Source organism: Oncorhynchus tshawytscha, linkage group LG11 (genome assembly GCF_018296145.1).
Source record: "Oncorhynchus tshawytscha isolate Ot180627B linkage group LG11, Otsh_v2.0, whole genome shotgun sequence".
NCBI classification, from domain to species: Eukaryota; Metazoa; Chordata; class Actinopteri; order Salmoniformes; family Salmonidae; genus Oncorhynchus; species Oncorhynchus tshawytscha.
Window position 1 is genome coordinate 22165405 of NC_056439.1, and position 17693 is coordinate 22183097.

The following is a 17693-nucleotide window of genomic DNA, read 5'->3' on the forward strand; positions in this document are numbered from 1 at the left end:
GTCCAGCCTCTGTGGAGATCACCTCAGCAGTTCACTTCCCCACAAAATGAGTTTGACTGGAGTTAATACCTGTGCCACAGTGTTTCAGTGGCAATAACTTTCTTCCACAGGGAGCTTATCGTTGTTATTGAGCAGTAACTGATGGTCAGAAACTAAGAACAATGCTTTCTATCTCTTTATATCTATCTCTCTTTCTCTTTCCCTCTCTCTCTTTTACTATTTCTCTTTTTTCTATTTCCATTACTACTCTCTCTCTCTCGCTTGCTTTCTCTCTGTCTCCCCTCTCTCTCTTTCACTGTCTCTCTCCTTCAGCCCTAGTGGAGGAGATATACCAGGCTCAGAGGGATAGGGACCAGGCAGTGATGGCCCGGTTGCGTCTGGCAAATGAAGAGAGGGATGAGGCCCTGCTCAGGGCCAAGCGACTGCAGCAGGCAGTGGCTGAGTATGTACTAAAGCACCATAACATAGTAAACCACAATACAGTAAACCACAACACACCACAACACAGTAAACCACAACACACCACAACATGGTAATCCACAACACAGTAAACCACACCACAACATAGTAAACCACAACACACCACAACATAGTGAACCACAACACACCACAACATAGTAAACCACAACACACCACAACATAGTAAACCACAACACATCACAACATAGTAAACCACAACACACCACAACATAGTAAACCACAACACATCACAACATAGTAAACCACAACACATCACAACATAGTAAACCACAACACATCACAACATAGTAAACCACAACACATCACAACATAGTAAACCATAACACACCACAACATAGTAAACCATAACACACCACAACATAGTAAACCACAACATAGGAAACCACAACACACCACAACATAGTAAACCACAACATAGTAAACCACAACACATCACAACATAGTAAACCATAACACACCACAACATAGTAAACCACAACATAGGAAACCACAACACATCACAACATAGTAAACCACAACATAGTAAACCATCACAACACATCACAACATAGTAAACCACAACACATCACAACATAGTAAACCACAACACATCACAACATAGTAAACCACAACACATCACAACACAACACATCACAACATAGTAAACCACAACACATCACAACATAGTAAACCACAACACATCACAACATAGTAAACCACAACACATCACAACATAGTAAACCACAACACATCACAACATAGTAAACCACAACACATCACAACATAGTAAACCACAACACATCACAACATAGTAAACCACAACACATCACAACATAGTAAACCACAACATAGTAAACCACAACACATCACAACATAGTAAACCACAACACACCACAACATAGTAAACCACAACACATCACAACATAGTAAACCACAACACATCACAACATAGTAAACCACAACACATCACAACATAGTAAACCACAACACATCACAACATAGTAAACCACAACACACCACAACATAGTAAACCACAACACACCACAACATAGTAAACTACAACACATCACAACATAGTAAACCACAACACATCACAACATAGTAAACCACAACACATCACAACATAGTAAACCACAACACACCACAACATAGTAAACCACAACACATCACAGCATAGTAAACCACAACACATCACAACATAGTAAACCACAACATAGTAAACCACAACACATCACAACATAGTAAACCACAACACACCACAACATAGTAAACCACAACACATCACAACATAGTAAACCACAACATAGTAAACCACAACACATCACAACATTGTAAACCACAACACACCACAACATAGTAAACCACAACACATCACAACATAGTAAACCACAACACACCACAACATAGTAAACCACAACACATCACAACATAGTAAACCACAACACATCACAACATAGTAAACCACAACATAGTAAACCACAACACATCACAACATTGTAAACCACAACACACCACAACATAGTAAACCACAACACATCACAACATAGTAAAACACAACATAGTAAACCACAACATTGTAAACCACAACACATCACAACATAGTAAACCACAACATAGTAAACCACAACATTGTAAACCACAACACACCACAACATAGTAAACCACAACACACCACAACATAGTAAACTACAACACATCACAACATAGTAAACCACAACACATCACAACATAGTAAACCACAACACATCACAACATAGTAAACCACAACACATCACAACATAGTAAACCACAACACATCACAACATAGTAAACCACAACACATCACAACATAGTAAACCACAACACATCACAACATCGTAAACCACAACACATCACAACATAGTAAAACACAACACATCACAGTAAACCACAAAACACCACAACATAGTAAACCACAACACACCACAACATAGTAAACCACAACATAGTAAACCACAACACATCACAACATAGTAAACCATAACACACCACAACATAGTAAACCACAACATAGGAAACCACAACACATCACAACATAGTAAACCACAACATAGTAAACTACAACACATCACAACATAGTAAACCACAACACATCACAACATAGTAAACCACAACACATCACAACATAGTAAACCACAACACATCACAACATAGTAAACCACAACACATCACAACATAGTAAACCACAACACATCACAACATAGTAAACCACAACACATCACAACATAGTAAACCACAACACATCACAGCATAGTAAACCACAACACACCACAACATAGTAAACCACAACACACCACAACATAGTAAACTACAACACATCACAACATAGTAAACCACAACACATCACAACATAGTAAACCACAACACACCACAACATAGTAAACCACAACACATCACAGCATAGTAAACCACAACACATCACAACATAGTAAACCACAACACATCACAACATAGTAAACCACAACATAGTAAACCACAACACATCACAACATTGTAAACCACAACACACCACAACATAGTAAACCACAACACACCACAACATAGTAAACCACAACATAGTAAACCACAACACACCACAACATAGTAAACCACAACACACCACAACATAGTAAACCACAACACACCACAACATAGTAAACCACAACACACCACAACATAGTAAACTACAACACATCACAACATAGTAAACCACAACACATCACAACATAGTAAACCACAACACATCACAACATAGTAAACCACAACACACCACAACATAGTAAACTACAACACATCACGGAGCAATTCAAGATTGAATTCCGTGACAATTCAGGAAATAAACAGAAATGAAAGTTTCCTCATTTTCTCATCCCTGGCATATTGACCCACTCTGCTTAACTAACTCACCTCTCCCGCCTCTTCTCTGTCACAATCCATTTGAATTCAGCCAATTCAAACTTACATTTCAAGGAACATTTGAATTTCAATTGATTTTCTGAAATGAATAAATGGAAGTGGTATTGTTGACCCCCAACCCTACCACACAGGATCACTCTGATCAATTACAGTAAGACACCTATCTCCCTCCCTCTGCTCTCACTGTCCTTCACAACACCAGCAGTACAGAGACAAGTTGGGAAATAAATAGGAGAAAGCAGTCTATGAGATAATTGTGAAAAGCATTACATTTGTTCTCTCTCTCTGCTAAACTCTTTGTTATTTCCTCACTTCCCCATTTTCCTCTTCTATGGAAGTGGGGACGGAGGGTTTACTGACAGCTATAATGGGTCAGTCTGTTTACTTGCCATTGCTTAGGCGAACTCCGCTTTGTTCTTCAGGCTAGTCGACAAGGTGAATGGAATGGCGGTTCAAAACAAGTGGGGGGGTGGAGAAAAATGCAATATCGACTGGTTTGGGAATATATCGGAGGGGTGTGACATTTCATAAGAGTCCCCTCGCCCTCCGTGCGAGGTTGTCAGTCAAGAGTTGCACTGTATAGGAAATCAATCAAGTCCTTCAGACCAGCAGATCTTTACCAGCCTGTCTGAGAGGGCTAATTAATGTGATCTTTTTGTTTTGTTTAGGTGGTTGTTCGACTGGGGTGGGGTATGTTCTTAAGGTCCAGGACCTTTCAAATTAAAGCTGCATTGTCCACTAGGAAAGGCGGGCAGGCAATATTAGCTGGTGCAGTTTAGAAGTAATTACATTTCTACTTAAGGGAATATATAACTTTCTGTCGGAAGCAAATCTATATTTAAATAAGCCTGGGTTGGTGTGCTGGTGGGTGTGAGATCCACTTGCATAAATCCCATTGTTGTTGTTTTTTTATATATCCAATGCATTGTTTACTCTCAAAACATTTGTCAAACACATTTTCTATCTCAAATCACATTTATTTGATATGTCCTTTTATTGGAATGATTCAAATGATTTAAATTGGCTGGACTTATTGGTTGGCATGAAGCGCTTTCAGCCTAGTATTATGCCAAATAGCCTGGCAATCTAATTAGAAGAACAGCACATTTCATCTCTTCAACGGCATCTCCCAGCCTTCCTCTTAGAAACAAAAGGTAATTGATAGCCAAGCACAATCCCATTATCTTAGCTGGAATATGGAAAAGCCTGTTCTAAACCTTTATTTTCCCAGGCAGGTCAGTGGCAGGCCCAGTATGATTGAGTATGTACCTTTATAATGGGAGGTGATCCGTGTAATGCCTTTGTAAATGAGCTGAAGAATTTTGTTTTTTTTTTCCATGAGAGGAGAGGATCGACTGACTGGCCTCCTGGGGGAAATCACATTGGCACTTTGTAAAGGTGCAATCAGCATTCTGGTCCCAGCATGCGTTTTCCCCGCCACTGTTTCAGTAAAAAGCTGAGGCCCTTTTCAATTGCAGTGTACTATAAAGGGAATGGGGTGCCTGGGATGCATACAGGGAGAGGTGCCTCGACAGGTAAACGTTTAAACTGGGCTGTAAAAGAGCCATGTCCCGTCCTGATTGAAGCCAGATGAAAGCTGGTGTTATTGATATGCTATATGAGTGTTATTTTGATTAATACAATTTTGTTGTAAAATCGCTTCAGTCTCAATTTATTTAAAAAACGAAAACATTTAACAAGCAATATCATTTTATCGTTGTGTCCCCTTGGTAAACTGGTTTATGTCTGGTTGTTATCTAGAAAAACACTCTGATGAAGGTAGATTGAGACCAAAAATGTGGTTAAATAAGATCCCTTAAACTTGTTAGAAGCATGAAGATTACCACGACCAGTGTGCTGGAGTTGTTCTTCTTTTTGATTGTTAACAAGAACAATGTACTGAGTGCTTTGAGGTGGTCCATAAATCTCCTGGCACACCTCTGTAATTACAGTAGTCGTTTCTCTGTGGTCCTTCCTCTGCTCAATACTGCACACCTACAAATGATTCAACACCTCATCTCAGCACATATGAACAATTGATCCCAGTAGTCATTATTAGCAGTAAACATGAATATACAGGGCATTACTGGATGAATAATGGCTGGGGTCTGCTGGCACTTTTCATATGTTGGGGGGTGTCTTTTGTTCTGATCATCGACTCTGAAAACCTCCGGAACAGAACGCAATTATTGGATGTGAGGAAGATTTGGGAAGTGATCTCATTTCGCCGCACTAAGGAAAGACAACTCTCTCTCTTCTCTCTCTCTCCCCCCTCTCATTCTGTCCTCTCTCCCCCTTTCTCTCTCTCTGTCTCTCTCTCTTCCCCCTATGCTCAGCCTGGAGAATATTAACCCGGAGGAAAGCGACGCGGTAAGCCCTCCCCTTAGGAGCTCATGTGGGCTCACTTTTTTTCTCTCACCAGAATGTCCTCAATAAAAAGGTCTTGGGGAAACTAAGGACAACTAAGCACATTTCAACACTATGATATTGTTATTATATTTTGTTAACATCTCCTTAAATAAAACATATGACTATAAATATATTGTTATTATTGGCTTATGAAGGCTTGACATTTTTAACATGAATTCAGATATATCCTACATGTGCACACACCTATACACCACGTCTGAGAACTGATATTTGTGCACCTGTAGCATCTGCATATTTATTACATTTTTGTTGTTTTGTATGTTTTTTTATTTTGGTCAGTTTCTGCTGTTGAATTAGGAATGATGTGTGTGTTGTGTGTGTGTGTGTGTGTGTGTGTGTGTATTACACACACATGCGTGTCGTGTGTGTTGCACCTGCTCGTCGTGTGTGTTAGGACCTTGAGGAACTGCTGAACAGGGTGAACAGTGCAGATTCAGCGCTGGGGATTGAGCGGAGCGGGGGTGATCGTGGACCGGCTGCAGAAGGTCCGGGAGAGAAGGAGGAAGATTACAGCAGAGGAGATGAATGCTGTTATAGAGGAGAGAGAGACAGCACTGGCCAGGGTGGGTCTGAACGACACTACGCACACACACACACACACACACATACAGTCGTTATAGAGGAGAGAGACATGTTTCAAAAATTAACCACAGTGTCTCTCCTCTGAATAATGTAATAAATTGCTATCTCCAGCACTATTGGCATCTCCCCCATTTTCTCAATTTTAAAATGCCCTTTGATTGGAAGTCTATTTTGCCGATACACACTGACACACATAGGCAAACACGGCTCACCTAACTAGTTCACATGTACACAAGGCAAGAAATCTCTCCCCCCCCCCTTAGACAGACGCAGGGGTTGTGTCTGACATTGTCTGTTTTGATTCAGTAAAACCAACTACTTGATTCACATTGGAGGTTATGGTCGTGTAAACGCAAATGTTTGATACATCCATCTTACCTGGATATTTTCAAGGATTTAAAAACAAACAAGCAGCCTGACAAATATTGACATCCAGATATTATACCTCAACATTCAAATTCCTGGTATTTGCTTGGATATCTGGGATGTTGATATATAGACTAGACCGCTCATGTAGTGATTCAGTGTCCTGTTTTACAACTGGGTTTGTTTGAGGAGAGTTATGCAGACAAGCCACCGTTTTGTGCCAATGTGGAAAAACAAGTCCATATATTAAAGCTTCCAATTGGCTCATTCATCCCCCCTCCTCTCCCCTGTAACTATTCCCCAGGTCATTGCTGTAAATGAGAATGTGTTGTCAGTCAACTTACCTGGTAAATAAGGGTTAATAAAATAGGAACCTGTCACAGCCCCACAGTATTACTGTTGACCAAAATATCAATTGGGAAATCCCCAAATTATAATTTCGAGCAGGGGTTCCAAACCTTTTCACTCAGGCCCCCATTGGGGAACTTCCCGCAACCCCCGTGTGTGTGCGCCACGTCTATTTCTATAGGCACAAACACTGTTCATGACACACTGTTCACACCCCTCTTCTTGGCTGAGAGAAAATGTTGTATGTAGACAGTTTACGTATGTTCTGTAATTCTACACATTTTGCCACGGGGTGCAGAGAACATTTAGCAGTTTTAAAGCTCATGTCCTGCAATTCGACACATTTTGCCATGTCTTATGTGTGTTCATGTGATATCTGAGTGACTCAAACGTTACAACAAAAAAATTGGCAAAAGAAACTGCAACAAAATTCAAATTTGACGACATAGGCTAGTTGATCTGGACATTTCTGACAAGTTATAAATAGCTCTCTAAGGTATGCAATGACTAACATGACAAGAGGAACTGATGATGCACTACCCAATTTAGAAATTGCACCTTGTGCCTTCTACTATTCCAACTTCCAAGAGTAAGCTGAAAGCCGGACTTCCTTAAAAAATGTGTCCGTCCATACATCCATCTATCTAGCAAAAATCACCATGTCAGACACTCACTCCTCTTTAGGAAGGTGTGGTAAGAATGTCAATCATAGCTCAGAGTTTTCAGCAGGACACTACTGTGCAGGGAGTCATACGGTCATGCATTCATCTGGGTGGGTGGTCGCAGACAGAGCTGCGAACTGTTTCTAGCTGGAGTTTGACATTTTTCTCTGTAGCCTGGATTTACCAGGCATATTATGATTGGGATGCTTCCTTTCTGCTTCCCTCCCTGTGGGTGAGCTTCATGGATCTCTGTCCCGTTCAGCCCGACGCCGGGGCATTAAAAGGCAGGCATCAGACGTATGGAGAAGAAAGGCCTCCGCAACTCCACTATGCCTGCGTTCTAAATGGCGCCCTATTTTCCTATATACTGTAGTGCAGTACTTTTGACTAGGGCCCATAGGGCTCTGGTCAAAAGTAGTCTTTGATATAGGGAATCGGGGACCATTTGGGACTCGCCTATATGTAGACTGAACAGATTCAGCTTCATGGAGGTCACGCTGCTCCGGAGCAACACTTCCGACTGGTCTAAAGCTAGTCTAGTTTCATGTGCCTGTAGACTCTCTCTCTGTGAAGAAGGCATATTGGTTTATAGGGCTGTATGATATGCTGATTCAGTTTAGACAGGATCTCTAATGGGTCCATTTTAGTCAATGGGATGTGTAATAAACAGGTATTTCTAGTAACTTTTCTAGTAATGCCAGGTTAGCTGTATTGGTCCAACTTAGCTACTGTTATACGTTTCAGTCATAAAATTAGAATATGGTTTCAGTATTGTTTCACTGTGTTCTGAGACTCAGTAACAGAAGAACCACATAACTAGAATGAATAGAACAGGCGTCCCTATTCAAGTCAATGATGGCATAATTGGTGAACTGGCAGCCTCATTCTATTTCTATGAAAAGAACACTCCTGTCCTCTCCTGCTCATTTCTCATCATTGGTTCAGTCTCTTCTCTCCTCTCTCATCCACCTCTGTTAATTATGTTGTCCCAGGTGTTCAAGCCATTTGATGAGGCTTTTTTTTACAATGCCTAAATCAAAGACTGTATGTGGACTTTGGGGGGACTTCCCTTTGTTCAAAATACAAGCTGGTGCGATCAAGTTTTACGCTCCAGAGAAGTTCTTCAAAAAATGAGAGCCTAAATCTGATTTGAAAATGTGTTGATTCTCCAGATTTGTACACATTTACAGCAGTGCTCACACATTTTAAAATCTAGTAATCAGCTGACCAATGCAATGACTCAAGTTCATAGAAGTCAGTCAATGAATTTGAGGTTGACTCAAGTTTTGAGGTTGTCAATGAGGGAGATGTCGCCAGTCTTCTTAATGCCTCTGACTTTAACACAAGGCTGAGTGGGAGCAACCAGCCGAGCTCAACCCTAGACTACAACCATATCTCCGCAAAACCCCGGGCTAACATCACATTCACATCTCCTGGAAAGAATATTGCCCCTGCTTTTTGCGGAGGGCAAAAAAAATAATCTTTGGAGCAATTTTAAAAGTAGGTTACAAATGCCTGTTCCTAATCCCTGTGAGGCGGGGATGGTCTCCACACTCTATCCTGAAGGATTTCTGCGTCCCCTGCTGCTCTTCCTATCCCTCTCTTCATCTCGAAGGGATTAGCCCACTGCGACTACCAGAGGGCCGCTACACCCACCAGCCTGCTGGAATATGAAAAGCTGGATAAGTGAAGGGAGGGAGGAGGAACAGGAACACATCTATTCTGTCCTATACCCCCCCCCCCATTCCCTCTTCTTATTTTCTCTCTATAAAGTGAATGCTGCAAAACAAAGGTTATTGATTTGTTAGGTACCTGGCAGTATGGTTACTTTATGCATTAGTGAATATTGTTCTTTGGTGGACTAGTGTACATGTTAAAAACTGAGAGCTGACCTTTTGCTATGTTCTGATTTGTCGCCTTTCATTGCCAGATCCACATATTTTCCCAGCGTCGATGATGTGTAATTGAGTGACGAGCCTCTGATTTGATTGACCGTGTGATGCACGTGTGTTTTCAGGCATTATGCGCCGAACATATGTAATGCTAGGTACGTGTAACGCTGTCTGCTCCGTCCTCCATGTGTTCCGAAGGAGTGATGTGTTTGGGTGCCGTACTGTAGCCCCAGGAGTGGCCTTCCTAGCCTGCCTGGGAAGAATAGAGAGGTGCGCTCCTTCTCTCTGTGTTCAGATTGAAATACTTTTAGCCCAAAACATCTGTTGCCTGTAAGCCATAACTCACCCTGACACTAAAGAGAAGCTTTGTGTTTTGTCTGGACCAGGGAACTATTATTCCAGACGGCAGAGGAAGAGGATGAGGGACGAGAGCAGCGAGCGGGGCTCCTAGGCTGTGCCCGCCTGCTCTTGTTTGCGGGAGCACTTTGGGGTTTTTTAGGCAGCTGGATGTCGAAACATTGCGACTTGTCAGGGTGAGAGGGATGGTTTACATTCCTGGTAAGTGTCCTTTAGTCTTAGAATGTGCACATGGAGAAGAACACATATAGGCTGGTATGAAACAACTCTGGCTTACAATAACACTGAGACGTCCTGACTGAGCCGCGGTCTGTGCCACGGTCTGGGTGTTTATACTGTCTGTCTGTCAGTCTGTCTCAGTCTGTCTCAGTCTGTCAGTCTGTCAGTCAGTCAGTCTGTCAGTGTAGCCTGCAGTGCCTGTGGGGAAAAAGCAGGGGAACTGCTGACATCAGAGTAGATAACAATCACATAGTATGTAGTAATTGACGTTGTGTCTGTTTATGGTATTGAAAAAGATACCTTTTGGTAATTATTTTTAAATACTTTTATGAAAGCTTCATTGTCATCAAAGTATATTGCATGTTATTAAGTCATTAAATAATGTATTTATAAATGCTGAAGAATACAGATCGACACATACATTTGTGGTATGAAGTGGTTGTTTTTTCAGAAATAGACCAGTGAAAACAAGATGTCTCTGATCTTTTTCAAACGGTTGTAACTGGTCGGTTTGGCCTATAAATTCTCCATTTCTCTTTGTCCTTCATGACTCATAAGAAGCTACTCTGCCAAGGAGTAGAAACCGAGAGCTACTGGTGGGAAAGACTGGCTGAAGCATGTATACATTTAGCTCTGCCTGCCTGGCATGCCGAGGCTTTCACTGCACTGCTATGGGCGAATTCCCTACTAATGTATTTCTCTTCCTCTGGCTCTTCTTCCACAGTGCAAGCGGCTGGAGCAGGATCTCCTACAGGCGAGAGAGCAGAGCCAGACTTCAGCAAACAACTTGAGACACCTGACTGCCGAAAACAATCAAGAGCGTTCTCGGAAGGTAAATCAACTCCCCCCTTCTTTTTGCCCCTCTCACAGGAGAATCCTTGCAAATTAAGGCTTCGAGCAGCACAGGTTCTCCTTCTCTAGGGTCACGTTCCAAATGGCACCCTTTTCCCTATATAGTGCACTACTTTTGATCAGAGAGCCCTATGGGCCCTGGCCAAAAGTATTGCACTATAAAGGGAATAGGGTGCCATTTGGGCCTAGAACCCCGTGTATGAATACATGGGGTTGTGTACATTACTGTGCCGAGCTCACTGCTGCTGTTTGCCAACAGGTCTTATATGTCCTCCCCCACTCCTACTACAGTATGCTGGGGTCTTACTTAGATACCAACCCCTAAAACCAGCCCTGCCCCCACACTCACACACCACATTTCTATTTAAATTTTCCTCACAGGTAAAATGGTATTGTTTATTCAACCACTCACTGTTTGCTTGTTTTTTGCCCTTATTTGGCTTGGTGATCTAAAGCGATAGAGCTGTTGGTTGGGTGATCCAACCAACAATTTGATGGGATTTAGAATGACATCATCAACAAGGGGCTAGGGCCTTAATGTCACACACACACACCAACACACAAACGTGTCCCCTCCAGTGAGGTACAGGGTAAACACAAGACTATTTGATTTCTTCCATTTATCTGATGAAGCAGAGCCCCCTATGCTTAATGCGGAGAGAGTGAGCTGTAAACATGCTCATTAGATAGGGCTAGCTAGGTGAACGGTATCACCCCACCGATGAGCCTGAAGTAGCAAGGTTGCCTGAGAGGTCAGCTGATGGTCCCATTACAAAAAGGATTCTCTGAGGATACAGTAGATTACACTGCTATATGTTTGCAGCCAGGCCTATTCTGACTAGTGCTTGCCTTGCTTGCAGGTTATTGCTCTGTCTGTAGTCATTCACTGCTCTCTCCTCCTTGTCCTTTGGCTGACTAAGCTCTCGAGTCACCACCATTTGGAATTGATAGAAAAAGCAATAAGGCACATAATTACCACATAGCTAGCTCCCTTATTGTTGCCTCTGACCTATTCCAACAGCTACATTTTATACATTATATTATACATTATTTTATACATTATTTTATACTTTATATTCTCATAATTAACATTTGCTTTGATGACTACTCTCTCGGGGTGTGTTTGCCACATTTTTGAATCCTTATATTTCACTAATAGAATTCATGATCATGAAAATCACGGCAATATTTGTTGGCCAGTATGGTGAAACGGACACACCCGCTGTTTGTTGATGAAAACAATGAACACGTTTGTGACTAGGGAGCATTGTGGTCGTTTTATTTATTTCAGATGACTATGATGAGTTCTTCTGCTTTAACTCAATTATCAGAACCTCCTTCCAGTCTTCTCCTGCTCTTTCTAAAGGCTGCTTGCTGTCAGTATCTGTACTCTTCTTTATTTCTCACACGGTTTCTCCACTGATGGCTTATTAAGAAATATATTACATTTTGTTATTAATGTAGCACTTGGTTTTTCTATAAATCCCCTTAATTATAGATTGTCTCCTGGGATTACAGAGCAGGGTTTTAATTTCAAATGAAACGGGAACAGCTGTCATAAAATTAGTCAACAGGGGCGGGAACAGATCCACAAAACAATTTAAAAACTCGCAGGTCTTTGATTCGTCAATTGACATTTTACTTTAAAGGAACCAGCTGAGAGAAAATTACTTTTAAATTGATTTCAAAATAGAAAGGTCAGTGTCAGAGGTCTCAGTCTTCTGCTGAAATTCATCTTGACGTGCAGAAAATGTACTCATTTTAAGTCTATTTTTTCTATAAATGCATGAATGGACTCTCTGTATACTCATAGCCTAAATGGTTTATTTTCTAAAGAATTAGAGAAACAGGGACAGGGAACATGGCCAACCCAACATTCCCAATTTGTTTACATTTTAAAATCCCCAGACTTGCATTTGATTATGATACCAAATTCTTCCCTAGCATGACTAAGTAATGTCAAGTAGAAGTGTCGTGGAGGAGCAGGCTGAATCTGAGCTGCTAAGGTTAGCTAGACGGAGGAAGCAGTCGTAATGATTAACTGCATTGGCGAGGCGGGGAGAGGAGAGGAGCATTGCAGTGCGATCATTCTGGGCTGTCAGTGCTTGAAAGAAAAGCTGGTGTGCAAACACAGGTGGTTCAGGGCTAGGGCAGCCACTACAACAGACCACTTGAAATGACCTGAGCATTGAGAGCAATGAGAACCCCTCAACCCCGGCCTTCTCCTCTCCACCCCTGCCATTTCAGAGGGCCCTAAAGTCACAGACATCTACTCCGCTCAAGACAAGCCCACACACACTCTCTCACACACACACAGGGCTTTGGGACCCACTTACAGAGTGTCCTTGAGAAGACTGAAGAACTGGTTCTCTCACAGGCACTCATAGATGAAAACATGATCTGTGTTTTATATACATTTCTATTCACACTGAGGTGGGAATAATACTGTGAAATTGTGAAAATTGGCTTTTGGTGTAAGTTTGAAATGTTTGGGATGGGGTTTTGGCCTGTCTGGTGACATCACTGTGCGGTAAATTAGTTCATAGACCAATAAGAAGAGACCAAACCTCTCTACCAATAACAGCTCATTTTCAGTGTTCCCCTCCCCACTCAGACCACTTTGAAACTGTACTAGCCAAATTCTTGCTTGACAAATTGCTCTTTTTGTTTCTTCTTTTTTTTTTAAACAATCACAGTAAGCGACGTAATTGCTACCCAGAAATGATTTGATATTGAGCTAGAAACAGCAGCATTGGACCTTTAAAAAATTAAAACAGGATCTGAAACCTACAGCTTGATACTATTATTTGTTGAAGACATTATCATGAAAGCACAGTCATCATACACTTGCTCATTAACTAGCCCTCGGTTTAATGTGAATGCAGGTACGTTACTTGTTGCTGCGGTCTAGTATGTCAAGGGCTTAGTTGCCAGGTGTCGTCTCTGGCTGTCGTTATCTCTATGATTGATGTCCATTAGCAGCTGATTCAGACTGGAGGACAGGAGGAGGAAAGGCAGTGCAATTTGACACGAGTTTAAATTCAATGATTCTAATTGGCCACTACAGATGAATAAGGTTACGGAGAATGTCGATAACATAGTCCAGAATCAAATATATATTAGATCTTCTATTTATATCCATCAACAAAGTCCACATCAGTCAATAGTTTGTCGTGTGTCATAACAGATGCAGCCTTCCATAGATTGATCTTCCCAGTTCCCACCGAGTCAGAAATGCCAGCCAGTCCCTGCTGCCAATCTGTTGCACTTTGGCCCCATCCGCCCCACCACCGGCTGTATGCCCTGCAACCTCCTGTACTGTACCCTCTAAAAGGTCACGCTAGTTATTCTCCTTCACAGGACTGCCTGCCTTCATCATCACAACAGGTTAACCCGCTACTCTGTCAACCTCATTTGGATATTATTCTAATGAATGCTGATATAATACATATGATTAAAAGAAACTGGCTTTGAAGTCGAGCTCTCCTCCCTGTTGGTGAAAAGTACATATTGACTTTAGAGGTTGGCCTCTTTTTGATGTTCTCTTTGACTTGGGAGACCTTGCTGCCAGTAATTAGAAGGATGGTTCTGGAGACCCGAGGGGGAAGCTGCATGTACTTAGTTAGGCCAAAGGTGTTTATAGCAGCAGACCCCAGCCCAGCCCAGTGCTAGTATGGTTTCAGCCTCTACAATCCTTGTCCAAGTCATAAAAGGCTTAAAAAATTAGTTGCATTTTTCCACCCGACAACATTTTTTATTTATGTTTTACTTTTTAACAGTTAGGTACTTTCTAAATATGTCCAATAAGAACACAGATTTCCCTTTTTGCAGTGCCCTACTGAACATAACCCTTTTGTCCAATTCTCTTCTCCTCACAGATTTAGACAAAGCCCCTCCTAGCTCTCTCCCTCCTCCTCTATCACACAGAAGCTATAGATATTGCGGTCATTTACAGTATGGCCCTGTCTGCCTTGTTTATTTAAACCTCCTCCATTGTTCCCTCCTCTCCCAGCTGTTGAGACCATCAATACATCTGTTTCAACGGCTGCTAATTAGCAGGGTCTTTATTGTGGGCCAGGTTTAACCACAGGGTTGCCCAGGACACATTCACTCACACACACACACTGTTTACCCAGCGTCCCCTGCTCCCACCCACCGCCGCAACCAGTCCCGCCGGCCTCCCTTCCCGGTAGGCCCTCTGAGTAGGTGCTGAGTGGAGAGACAATAGCATGAATGGGATCCCCTCAGAGCATCCTCATTGTGTAGGATGCTCCCCGTGTGCTGCTGGGACTGCTGGCGCTCTACATGCGCTGAATTAAAACGCAGTTAAAAGACATCCGCTGCTACGCTGCAGACATGGATAGTTCTCTGTGTGAGAGGAATCAGTGGTCTTACATTTGCAGCTTCGGCCTCAGTACGAAAACTACTGCGAGAACCCGTAAAGAAGTGATAATTCAGCTGCATTTTAACATGATTTGGTTTTGAGTAAACTACTTTTTCCAGTGTTCAAAAACGGAATGCATAAGATGTTTTTATGAAAAGTGTGTTAACTTTGTCAAATCAAAGAGCATTTGTGAATGTCTTCTTTCAGAAAGAGAGAACCATTGATGAAAAACATTGATTCAACCACCCGGGCACAATGTCACTTGACTGCTACAAGCTATGTTTGTCAGACTGTGATGGGATGTGTGTGTGTCTGTTCCTTGTGTTTTTACCAGAAGGTGCTGGAGATAGCCATATGTGTTCTACACAAAAGATCAGTGATGTTACAATTAGTAATCATGTTCGATCTATTCATTGCATTTCTATCTGCGTCATTCTGAACAGTCTGTCTGTCCGTCCGTTGTGTTGTAGTGTTACCAGGAGGACGTAGAGGCGGTCCAGAGAGAGAGAGACAGGGCCCTGGAGCACATTCAACGGCTGGAGGAGGAAATACAAACACTGCGAACGTACCACAGGTGACACACACACACACTCTTCCCCTTTTAAAAATGCTACACCTTCACTATCATCTGCATAGACGATTCAAATATAGGAATCCCTATCTGCATAAGTGAACATTCACAGTTGATAGGAATATATGGTTTGTTGCTGCTTGGTACATTGATATGATTTCTGCTGTGGATATTGGATATTTAAAGGCACAACAGTGAAATATGATCAGCGATATATTAGTCTGCTTCGATGTGACTTAGCAGGATCTTAGTGGGAAGTCATTTGTGTCATCATATCTATAATATAACAATATATATTGTATATATATAATATAACAATTGTAAAATACTGACCCTAGTAATAAAGTATTATATTCCAGTGTAATTTTGAATCCAATTCTGCACCAATAATACAGGCAGCAGGGAGAGTGTTACACATTCATGGGACCATAGATCCTTTCAATTGTATTTGGCTGAAAGAGCTGGGGGTATCACACCTCATTTTAACTTCTTAATCAAATACAATTCTGCACAGCAAGACAGATCATCGTTCTCCCACTTATTAAAAATGAGAAGCATGTTCTGAGCCAGCTCTCCCTCCAACGTACTCAAGAAAATCCATATTAAGAGTTAAAACTGGACCTCATATGCAGTGTTTGCTCTGGATTGAGATAGCTAAAATATGTAATTACACTCTAGTTAGACTTATAATATTAATCCGTGGGAACTTCTTTATCAGACGTTTTGGAAAATACAGAAAAATAAGGAAAGGTTGCTTTTTATTTGTCTCAGCTTTAATCCTCCAATGACAGTTTTTGTCATTTGTCACTCAATGGAAGAAATGAACGCCTTAAAAAAAAAGAGACAAAAAACATGGGACACTTGAACTTCCAGCCGTGTAGATGTCCTTCATTGTGTATTTTCCGTTGGCTCAGAAAGTAGCCGTTCTGGTTTGGTAAACCTGACTCCTGTTCTTAATGTTTCCCATATTCTGATAGTACGTTTTGTTTTTGTTTTTTTTATCTGCATCTCATCTGTCACGTGGTTGAGTGTTTGGCTGGCGTTGGTTAACACATTGTGACAGATCTATGGTCCTATTCCCACTACGAGATACGAAGAAGAGTCTGAGGAGCAGGGCGACAAAAGAGAATTCTACTTTCTAATTCTACCACGTTACATCGTTGCCTTAACTTTCGTTGTGGATGGCAACCGAACATTTTGGTTCGAGGCTCAAATTGACTGTAAATATCACTGTAGCCCCTGGCCATTAAGCACAAACTATTCAACAATGACAGAAACCTTTCTTCTCAAACATATGACACTATTGAATAATGTAATCAAACCATATTACACTCTTGAATAATGCAACAATTTACATGCATGTATGTGCAGACAATTAAAGGATTTATTTTCTCGTCTGTATGCTACAAGACAAAATTACTTTAAGGACTCTATAAGAGTTACTATAAGGGCGTGTCTTCATCAAGTAATGTTAGCCTATCACAAATGATATCTTTTTATCAATATCATGCAAATCATTACATATGGTAAAAGCAAATTGCGACTGAAAATGCAGGTATGAGTGAATTCACCACAATAAGCTGTTTTATATGGAAGCCCATACCAGCCACAAAAAAAGAAAATGTTAATGATTTGTAAATGTGCACAATTAGTCTGTG

At 41.4% G+C, this 17693-nt stretch overlaps 1 protein-coding gene across 1 annotated transcript in view; it reads left to right on the forward strand.

The window, feature by feature from the left end:
• The window catches only part of mipol1 (mirror-image polydactyly 1), a 78930-nt gene that overhangs the window by 42454 nt on the left and 18783 nt on the right, over nt 1-17693 (forward strand). The window contains 6 exon segments of the mRNA XM_024437047.2: nt 313-442; nt 5709-5742; nt 6197-6261; nt 6263-6365; nt 10953-11060; nt 15935-16038. Coding sequence (XP_024292815.2) covers nt 313-442; nt 5709-5742; nt 6197-6261; nt 6263-6365; nt 10953-11060; nt 15935-16038 — 544 coding nt within the window.